Source organism: Hemibagrus wyckioides, linkage group LG03 (genome assembly GCF_019097595.1).
Source record: "Hemibagrus wyckioides isolate EC202008001 linkage group LG03, SWU_Hwy_1.0, whole genome shotgun sequence".
NCBI lineage: Eukaryota > Metazoa > Chordata > Actinopteri > Siluriformes > Bagridae > Hemibagrus > Hemibagrus wyckioides.
The window spans coordinates 24,116,719-24,128,234 of record NC_080712.1 but is presented as its reverse complement, the minus strand read 5'-3'; the positions used below and the strand labels follow the sequence as shown (position 1 = coordinate 24,128,234).

The 11,516-nt window shown below is 38.2% G+C and overlaps 1 protein-coding gene across 1 annotated transcript in view; it reads left to right on the top strand.

The window, feature by feature from the left end:
* Positions 1 to 2,436: 2,436 nt before the first annotated feature.
* prkn (parkin RBR E3 ubiquitin protein ligase) overlaps positions 2,437 to 11,516 on the top strand; it is a 113,150-nt gene continuing 104,070 nt past the window's right edge. The window contains exon 1 of the mRNA XM_058386486.1: positions 2,437 to 2,551. Within this exon, the coding sequence (XP_058242469.1) occupies positions 2,545 to 2,551 (7 nt within the window). The 5' untranslated portion in view covers positions 2,437 to 2,544. The remainder of the gene's footprint in view (positions 2,552 to 11,516) is intronic.

The following is an 11,516-nucleotide window of genomic DNA, read 5'->3' as shown; positions in this document are numbered from 1 at the left end:
AAAAGGTGTTACTCTAAAAGATCTTTATGGCTTGGCAACCTGTCTGTGGGGAAATGATCTTAAGTGGCGGTCTCATCTGCAATAACTGAATATAGACACACATCTCATGAAAACGCTGAGTGTGTATACTAGAGAGAAATAAATGTAAGCATTCATGTCTGTTGATGCTTACATCTTTGTTATTTGTTGGCACATTACAAAATTGATGTGATACCCAAACATATGTTGTAACAAACTTAGATGGCTAAATGTTTCCATTATAGACAACTCTTCAGTAGAATGTGATTGTGAGGTACATATGTTTTTAAAGAATATTAGGCATACTAGTTACTAGCCAGGTTTATTCAATTTAAATTAAATGTTTAGTTAGCATGCAGACTTTACAGATATCTAGTAGTTAGCTACTAAGTGGTGAAAAATTGTTCCCTGCAAAGACTTAGACCAGAACTATCCCTCAAAATCGCCTGGAAACACAAGTTACTTCAGATGGCAGTGTAAAGATGTGTCCGATTCAATAGCATGTTTAGAAAACACATTCTTGCTTGCACTGAAAAATGACTAAAGTGATTCAGTCCTGTGCATCAGAATAATTCATACTACGACAAACAATTTATTAAATTATAGGTTTATGTCCTGAATTTTTCTTTAAGAGCCAACACACATATATGAATTGTTCTTTTTGGGATATAAAGACAAGTGCAATTTAATTAAAACACATTTAGGAAAACCTCTTAGTTACTGAAAATCCAGTTTGTCTTGAGCAGCTCCATAATACAGAGTGAGGTGGATGATGTAACAACACAGTCAAGTTATTAGTTAAGTTTTTTTTGTCACATATACATTATAACAGAGTCAAATTCTTTTATTCACATATCCCAGCTGGTTAGGACATTGGAGTCAGCCATGATACAGCCCTCCAGAACAGTGGCAGCTTGTCAGTGCTGGGGTTGGGTAACCCTAACCCTAACCCTATCTCCCAACCTTATCTATTGAACCAGCACTCCACCAACACCTTATCTAACCTAATTTAACACAACAGTACAGCAATTAGGACACCTCAAACATGTAATGGTAAATTTTAACATTTAGGAAGCTGGAAAATGTTGCAAGTGAAATCACTTCAGGTTTGTAAGAGCTCTGAGGCAAGCACACTTCATTTCCCCTCACTCACCAGGCTCTGCACTTGCTTGCAAGCCAATTAGAGTCACGTCATTTAGAGTTTTAATTTTTTCCAAAATAATTTCTTATCTATTGTATTAGTATTCTGACAATTTATCTTTGAATATAAAATAAAACAAGTTCATACGAAAATGTAATTTATCATATACACTTTATAATTATTGCTTACATTTCTGGCATTTGGCAGACACCCTTATCCAGAGCACCTTACAATTTAACTCATTTTATACAACTGAGCATTTAAGGGTTAAAGGGCCTTGCTCACGGGCCCAGCAGATACAGTTTGGTAGATCTGGGCTTCAAACTCACAAACATCCAATCAGTAGCCCAACACTTTAACCATTAAGCTAATACATCCCTCATTGTATTATGTGTAAACACTTTGTGTAAATAACAATAAATATTTAGGCAAAGTAAAGCAAAATAGAAAAAACAGTCATGGCTTTCACCTGCACTGAAGTCCACCAACAAGAATTTCGGAGCCGAGAGAATCGACTCTTTTCTGGTGACTGAGTCAAATGATCTGATTCACTAAAAAGAGCCGAAATTCCCACCACTAGTCGTTATTTATTACTTGAACAATTTAGGATGAATAATGGCCTTTAAATCATTAAATATTTACTATAATATTATCTTATTATATTATAAAATTTATAAAATTATAAAATATTTTGGGAATGACTCTTGTACTTGTAATTTTATGTATACTTGTTATTGCTCATTCCTGGTATATATATATAATTCTCGCAGTCTAATTTATTATTATTAGGATATTAATATAGTTGTTAATAGGACTGAAGTAAATTTTAACATTACATTACATGCAAAAAGCTTACAAATATCCACACTTGAGAAATGTTTTCCGTAACATCAGCTATATCGGTAAACATTTCAAAACCTTAAAAAAAATAAAACCTGTTATTTATTTATTTGAAAATTAAATAAATAACACCAATTTTGAATTCATTTATTGATACGTTTTCGGATATTCATTTACTGACCGAATACAGAATAGGAAACACCAGTACACGCCCACCTACAAACACTTCCTGTATGCTAAACGGCTCTAGGGGAACGGTAGAGTCTAAAAAACCTACAGTTAATAACGCATTATTCCTCTTTGAATAAACTAATATTAGCGATATAATAAATAAAACGCAACCGGAATATGACAGCTAGTGTGTGTGTGTGTGTGTGTGCGCATGTCACGCGCCAATAAAAACACCGGTCACAAACATGTACAAGACTAGTTTTCCCACAATCCTTTTCGGCGCCGCGCATGCTCCCTAATAATCCACCTTCAAGCATGTCAACAAATACCAGCGTCAAGTGTAGAAGCTGAGCTTTCTTTCTCCCGTCTCCGGTATGATCGGTAAGGCATGGCTCTCAATTAGTAGCTTGATGCAGGTTTTCCTGATCATTTCGTGTCACCTTTTGTGTTTATCTGTCACATTACACTGAACCGAGTCTGGTTGATGAAGTACAATAACACATAGTTAACTTTCCACCTCCAAATGACTAGTAAAGTTACAATCCATTGTTTTTTTTCATGGGCTTGCTGTCTCGCTGTGTCCTCTGTTCAAGCGGAGGAATGGACATAACATGGCATAACATGTTAATGTAAAATTCTGTTGGTGTTACAAGGGTTTTATGATATTTTGTAGCGCGCTCCATTCTTACCGAGTCAAATCAAATCTCGCGAGAGTTTCAGAAAGTGCCAGTCTTTATGAGCCGTATACAGGCGGGATGTTCTATGAACTCTCTCCTGATTCAGAGTCAAACCTGTGTTTTTTTTCTTTATTGCTGATTACAATAATATATTCTTGAATCAGAAGCTGTTAATCAATAACAGCAAGGCTTTGATAGTAATTACGAGTGTAACATAAATAAAAGGTTTATGTTAATGTGCTTGTCATACATTAACGATTATATAGTGACATAGTTCATATAATAGGAAATAGATTAAAACATGTTGACATGATGAAGTAAGATTTATGAGTCAGTAAGAGTGGAGGGAGACTATAACAGTAACAGTGGACTACATCTGGACTGGGATGCTCAAGAAGCACATGAGCTTTGTGGTTAGAGTCAGAAACTTTTGGCCATATAGCATATAGAGGACACCTGACCCATATGTTTGCCTTAGTCAAACTTGCCACAAAGTCGGAAACACTCAAGTGTCTATAATGTATTTGTATGATTTTCCGTCAAGGGATAAATAAAACCAATCACTCAATCACTCAATCAATCAATCAATCAAGAAGAAAATCAAGATTTTTGCTTAACTGGAAGCCCAAATAGGCCCAAATGTATTCCGGCTTGACAATATTCCATTTGAATTTTCAAAATAAAGTCTGTCTGTGTCTGTCTGTCTGTCTGTCTGTCTATCTATCTATCTATCTATCTATCTATCTATCTATCTATCTATCTATCTATCTGCCTTTGTGTCTATCTATCTATCTATCTATCTATCTATCTATCTATCTATCTATCTATCTATCTATCTATCAAGAGTTTCACTTCACTTGAATTGAGTCCCAAACGTGTTCCAGCTTGACAAGTGCCCTCTCCATATATTGAACTATAAAGACATGTCGTGTGTTTGCATTGAAAATTCCAACAAGAATTATGATGCAACACTTATGATGCACTTATTCAACCAAAAATCTAAGTTTGTAGTGTTGGACACTTCATACACTCAAGAGTAAAGCAGCTTTGTTTTGGTAGCAGAAAAGGGGTGGGACTACCAGCCACTGATGCAGGCGGGTTACAACACTCCAAGTATTATGGTCAAGACATCCTACAAATATCTTTCAAATGAACGCACATTGTATGATTTATTTTCCAACATTAAAAAAAAAAATCTTCTAAACCTATTGGCATTGAATTACATGTGTTTGAAGTCATTTGCCATTGACAAGGATACTTCCAGTTAGTAAAATAAATGTTATTGTTCCATTTAAAATTTCTACCCTTCAGAAATTCATACACTAGATGGTAGTGTGTAGTGTAATTGCATAGAGTGTAGTACGTCATTTGGGATGTAGCTATTGTTGTAGCTATAGCTATAGCTCCCGAGGGTTCTGCACTGATCCCTGACCTCAATCCCAATGAACATTTTCAGCATGAATTGGAGCAACACAAAATCAGCCCCCAGTGTCTTGTTTTTGAGATTGTGAGAGAGCATACATTCCCACAGACACGTTACACCGAGCAGAAAGCCTTTTCAGAAGAGTGGAGGCTTTTACAGGAGTAAAAGGGGAACCAAAGCAATTTTAATGCCATGGCATTGGGATGTTAAATATTACTAAGGTGTCCAAATATTTTTGGCCATACATGTTTGAGCTCTCCTGTTGTATATATTCAGGTGATGCCATCATTTCGAGTTTTTCTTTTTATCCCTCGTTTGCTATCGTTCTAGAAAAAACTGTTCACTTTTGAACTGTTTAGCCTTGGTCATGGACAGGGGTGGGATCCTCCATGTTTTTACAATGTTTTTAGAGCACTCAGGAGATGTGGCTTTAAAAAACATAATGCATGTCAAAAATCAATAAATCATAAAAACGTACAAATGTAACCAAATGTGTCTACTATTTAACTAAATTAACTAAATATTTGATTATTAAACCTTTCTAGACAATTAATTTTTACTAATATCAAGCTTAAATGTTCTTGTTCTCAAGTCAAAAGTCAAAGTCAAAGAAGCTTTATTGTCACTTCAACCATATATAGCTGATGCAGTACACAGTGAAGTGAAACAACGTTCCTCCTAGACCAGAGGTGCTACACAGAACACAAAGTACAGTGACGCAGACAAACATAGAGCTAAACATAGAGATAAAAAAATTAAACTATAATTTAAAAATTAAACTAAAAAATTAAATTATACTTAAGTTGCAGTCTTTAAGAACTAGACATACAACAGAAGTGCACAGGAAGACAAGACAAGACAGTGCACACAAACAACATATAGGCCGACTTTGTGCAATGAACAAGACAATGTGCAAAGAACAGTGTATACAGTGATTGCAGATATTAAAGCGACACATGTAAACAGGATTAATATAAATATATATAAATGTAAAGTGGCATGTGCGTGCAAACAGGACAATTTAGTGTGTGTGTGTGTGTGTGTGTGTGTGTGACTATGTCCAGCACAGTTCAGTTCTTTTTTTTGTGGTGCGTTATGTGTGTGTCCCCGTGTCCAGCACAAGTTCAGTTCTCCTCTGAGATCAGATTGTACGTGTGTGTGTGCGCGTGTGTCCAGTTCAGCTCAGTTCTCTGTTGAGATGCCTGATTGCCTGAGGGAAGAAACTGTTTAACAGTCTGGTTGTGCGGGTCCGAATGCTTCGGTACCTCTTACCGGATGGTAGAAGGGTGAAGAGTGTGTGTGAGGGGTGTGTGGGGTCATCCACAATGCTGTTAGCTTTGCGGATGCAACGTGTGGAGTAAATGTCTGTGATAGAAGGAAGAGAGACTCCGATGGTCTTCTCAGCTGTCCTCACTATATGCTGAAGGGTCTTGCGGTCTGAGACAGTGCAATTCCCAAACCAGGCAGTGATGTAGCTGCTCAGGATGCTCTCGATGGTCCCTCTGTAGAAGGTGGCCAGGATTCTGTTGGCAGATATATCATTTTTAAAATTTTTAATAGACCAAGATAATATTATAGCTTGAAATGAGTACCTGAAATCAGGCTAAATCATCTTATATTAGACAAATGTGCTCATATATAAGTGATATTTATTTGCAGTGGAGATGTAGTGGCGTCCCAGTCAATGTTTGTCCCTGCCTCTGGATTCATTGCTTCCCTGACCAGGATAAAGCGTTTACTGAACATGAATAAATGATGAATAAACTTGGCATAAGTTTGAATAGTAGCCAGAACAAGACATCATTCCTTGTTCCTTTTTAAAATGTAATGAATGGCCCTATGTGTAATAGCTACTTGTATAGAGCGCCTGTCCCTCCCTAAGGATCTTCAGACTCTAAAGAAAGGCACATCGATTATTTCTTTGTTGTGTGTCTGAGATGTCAGGTGTTCACAGATCGCTGCAAGACAGGGATTTGGTCTGAGAGAGCCGACTGGTGCTTGTCTGAGAAAATGGGAATGAATTGAGTAGAATATCTTCACCCTCAGGCTGCACATTGTCTGCAGTGGCAATGATATCTCTCCCAGGAATCTTGTCACATAAATGCGATTTTATATTAACTCGGCTTCCCAGTGTATTAAGTGCACGACAGAGTAAATGATCTCACTATTGGTTCCTAAACGCTCAGAGAAATTTGAATATGACTTTAGTTTTGTTTCGCAGTGTAATGCAGTTGCCCCCGAGCAAGTCTGTTGAAGCTGCTGGGTGGAAAGTTGGGAATTTTATGCCAGCTTCTATTTTATACTTCAGAGATAGCTAGATATACACTGTGTACAAAATAAAGCAATATGTCTCCTATAGACAGCATGATTCAAATATCTGACTGATGGACTGAACGTAGTTTAGAGTGTCTGAAACTTTATAGAAAAATAGTGGTCAAGACCTTAAAATGAGAAAACAAGGATTCAAATTTCACAGGTGAAAGCTCTGACATTGTGTCTGCATATTTTACATGAAGGAGTTTAATGCATGCTTGATATAATGTAAATGCATTTGCCTTTTAAGAACAAAATTTGTGTGTTTACAGTCATTGGGACTCGAGGTGGAAGGAAACCGTGCCTTTGCCATTGCTGGTGTTATATCATTTGGACACACTGGATAGAAAGTAACAACAAATTAAACAACAGTGACTTGACAAGGTGCTGAAAATGATTAGAATAAGTTAAAATAAAAAAAAAAAAACAATTAAAAGCTTAATTAAAAACAATTAAAACCCAATAAACAATGAGAACATTGTGATCTTTACTGAGTTAAGAAAGTAGGAATTGTTTGTAGCATTTCTCCCAATTCTCCCAGAAAATGGACAGCTTTCCAGATTTGCACTCTGATTTTGTCCAAACAAATAACACTGACCCGACATTGAACTTGTGTGTGAGCTGAGTAAAGAAGCTACTCAAAAACTCATCTGAGATACAGCCAATGCAGTAAGTGTGTCCAGAGTATCTGGAAGACTGCTCAGTCTACTGAAATAAAAGGAGCAAGTTTTACAGATCTGAGAAGACACGTCATCTTACAGCTGAGTGCTAGATTCAAGCTGAAGAAAATGTCAGAGACTGATGTGATGAGGTGGTTAGGTGTGACAGTAGTTCATATGTGTGTGGGCAAACTAAGACAGTGGTGTCCAATCTTATCTGCAAAGGGACAGTGAGGCTCCAGGTTTCTGTTCCAACCAGTTTTACTCCAGATTGGTTGGAACAAAAACCTGGAGCCTCACTGTCCCTTTGTGAATAGGATTGGACACCCCAGTAGTAGGAAAATGTCATTTAGCCTTTGGGAGTGTGGATAAAAATTTAAGTGGAATGAGGACTACTAAGTACTGCTAGTGTCTTCTACACAGACACGTTTTATTAGTGGGCAGTTTTATGAAGATTGAAGATTTATGAAGAATGCTGTTTAGAAGACCTGCTCATCACTGCAAAAACCAATGAGAAATTGAAACCTCTGATGTTTTTAGGATTGTAGAATTACTTTAGCCTTTTGCTGCACAGTAAATGTTGCCCTTGTAATTGATGCAAACAGAGTCACACCTGAGGTCATGGCAATTGTGATTGCTCATGTGTATCAGAACCTTACTACATCAGGATTATTTCATATCGGGCAGAAGTTATTATGTCAACAACTCTTGTTCTGTCAAAGATCAAGCCTGGAAATGAACAGCTCATTGTGAGAACACATTTTTTAAGGCAAAACCATAACTACTGCAACCTGAAATTCTGACGTCTTGATCTTTCATTGCTTTTGCAACTGATCTGTTTCCCCTGTGGTGACGGGATAGTTCATTTGACATAACCTCAATAAAGCACAAACCATTATGCCTTGATAGAACAAGAAGCACTTGGCTTCTACTATTTAATTACTACTCAGTTCGCTATCCTGATCGACCACCATCCACTTTTTTAAGTATTTATGGGCCACTAGGGTTTTCCATCATCAGCTGCTAGTCGCATGCTGTGGTGGGATTTATTGCAGTCTTGTCACACCTATGACAAAAGCCAGAGTAACATGCAGCTGTACCACTGCCCCAGACTGAATGTTTCTGCTCGTGAGGTGGTAGTTTGTTTGCTAATGTCTGCATCAGAGTTTGTATGAGTGTTCTTTGACTGGTCAGGAATCTGGCTACACGTGGCTGCATGTAAGCTTATCTTTATGTTGTTGTTATGTTTTATTAAGTTGTCTTCGTCACATATACAATACTGCACAGTGAAATTCTTTCTTTGCATATCCCATCCTTGAGGGTTGGGGTCCAAGCACAGGGTCAGCCATGATGCTGCACCCCTGGAGCAGGGTCTTGCCCAAGGGCCCAACAGATGCTGGGGCTTGAACCCTGATCTTCTGGTCAACGACCCAGAGCTGGTTTCTGGTTGTCTGTACATCCAACCTCATAAGTCTCATGATCTTAAATACTGGTCTGAAATCTCATGGTCTGAAATATTTTTTTTTCAGTAGCCTCCTTTCTGTTTGAAGTATATTTTAAGGGGGGTTCAAGTATACAAAAATTAATAATAAGATGCAGTATCTAGAGCAGTGGTTGCTCAGTGGTTCGGACTACTTTTCGAAGATCATGAGCTCAAACCCCAGCACTGTTCCCAAGCTGTCACTGTTGAGTCCTTGAACAAAGCCCTCAACCCCCAACTGCTCAGATACATAAATGAGGTAAATATGAGTTGCTCCAGATACAGGCACAGGAATGAGTGGTTGAATGTTGAATGTGGGATTTATATGGAATTACCATTATCACGGTCACAACAAGGTCAAATATTTAAAACGTTTTTTTTTTCAATGGCCTACTTCTTGTTTGCTATACAGAAATGTTACTTACACTTTTTTGTTCAGGAAATCAAGGCTTATGTTCTTGCTATCCAAAATATTTGGCATTGTCCATGCATCCGTCCAGTCATGATTCTTGATAGCTCAAGAATCTCTTGGTGTCTAGTTTTACTTGTTTTGTACATAATTTTTGTCCATCCTTAAAGAAGAGAGTTTGCTTCACCAGCAACTAATCAGTTTTCTACTGTGTTATCTAACAAAATTTTTCTCTATGACCCACCATATGGAAAAAACAGCTGCAGTGGTTCAGACTGCTCAAACCCACAAGGACTTTTTCAAAAGTGAAAAAAGCTCATATTAAAAGACTGGGGAAAAAAAATTATTGATATCTCTCCTGGGCACCATATGCTGACATGAAACTATAAGACTGGGATGAAACAGATTGCTGCAACAGTCAGTGCACAAACATGCCTGATGTCCTGAGCCATCCAGAAAACCAGGGTTCTCATGCAGAGCAGTCATAGAGATCAGATCCTACTGTGAATTAGTGGTTTAAGACAATGACCTGATCTGCACCGGATTCTGTTCCAGACATTCATGGATTTGGATTTAAAACTGAAGTGTGTGTGTGGCCTAAATGGTAAGCTGTATTTTTGTTTTTTTGTTTTGTATCCTGCAGTGATTGAGTGTGTGTGGTGCCCAGCTGGTGTTTTTGTCTCTGCTGTATTGCATTGGTGTATAGTAACAGAGTGACAGTAGATATCTTCGCAAAGTGGAAGTGATCAGAGAGGTCGAGCAGGTTTGCTCATGAACCGAGAGAGAGAGACTCGGATTCGGATTCAGAGAGACAGACGCCAGTGCACTCTCGGGACAGGAGCAAGCGGGGACAGGATTATTTACTCACTGTGTTTGGAGTCCAAGGAGAGAATAAATTGCTATTGATTTCCGGCCCCTTTGCAGTTAAGTGTCTTTCCTGCCTTTGGAGTGACTGTGGGCTTAGAATAATTTCCTTTAATATGTACCCACATTTATCTCAGGTCTTTTTCTTTGAGTGCATATCAGACAGTCGTTGGTATTCAGCCCTGCGAAGTGGAGTGTAAACCCAAATCATTATTTCCTCTTTAAGCTGATGGCTCTGAGGTCGAGGACAGACGAGAGGAAACAGTTCAGTGTTAGGGATTTGGAATGCTGAGGACCTTATTAGAAGAGAAGACGACATTTTATTGCAAGGTTCTGTTAGAAGAGAGTGATTTGTGTAAAGCAATGGTCTAAAGGTCTGTTAAACATGACAGGATTGGTGTGAGGTAGAGACTCGGAAGAGAAGAGTCTGCTTGATAAATGAGCTGTAAGCTTCAGTCTTCACTAGACTGGAAATGTCACTTCATTTCAGACACCGCTAACGTTCTGTATGTATCACAAGTCAATATGAGCCGTTTAAGCATTTCTGAGTTCGGTAGCTATTTGACAAAGTAAAAAAAAAAAGACGCTTCAGAGAAAAGTTACCCGTCATCCGTGCTGGCTGATAACGAAGGAATTCAGCAATCATTTTAATCATACATCAATATTCAACAGCACCTTTGCTCCTTTATCTAGCCGAAGCTTGATATGTCTTTTCAGTCATTTTTCCGTTTACTGGGTTCACCTGAGGCACACAAAAAAAGGGGACCTTGAGAAATCGGGGCTTTGGCGCGTGCTGGCAGAAAGGAAATTGGTGTGTCAATCATGAGTTTTCATATCTCCAAGCAAGCTGTCATGAGAATGAGAGAAATTGATGGAGAAGTGGAAATAGGAGAAAATGGCAATAAATGAAGAACTGTGGAGAAATCGAGTGAAGGTGTCTGATACTCCACTAGACGAGGTACGTCCTGCTGCCTAATTACAGCAGAAGACATTGCAGCCTTCTGTAACATGGAGCAGGATACTGACTGTAATACTGTCAGTCAAAACCAGTCATAGTGTTTCTTTATTTTTGAAGGGAGGCTTTTAGTGACCTTGACAGGTTTGAAAGGTTACATCAGTCTCAGATGGTGTGATTTCCCAAATGAAGATCTATCAGAATTGAGAAAAGTCAAAATGCATGAGAATATCATCTTTCATTTACAGCATTTAACTGACACTTGTATCTAGCCTAATTTATATTAATCTCACTTGAGGGTTAAGGGTCTTGCACAAGCTGGTGGTGCTGGGATTTGAACCATTGATCAGGAGTCCAGTGCCTTATCCACCAAGCTACCACCACCAGCTTTCACTGTCTATGGAAACATGTCTTGAATGTTACAGAATATTGCACGTTTTACTTCACCCCTAGAAATTTGTATGAAAAAAATGAGAAAATATTCCCATTTATAATTTACTTTTTCCCCCCAGTTTACCTGAGTACTTAGAAAGTCTTTCCTCAGACATACTAACATCTGAATGTGG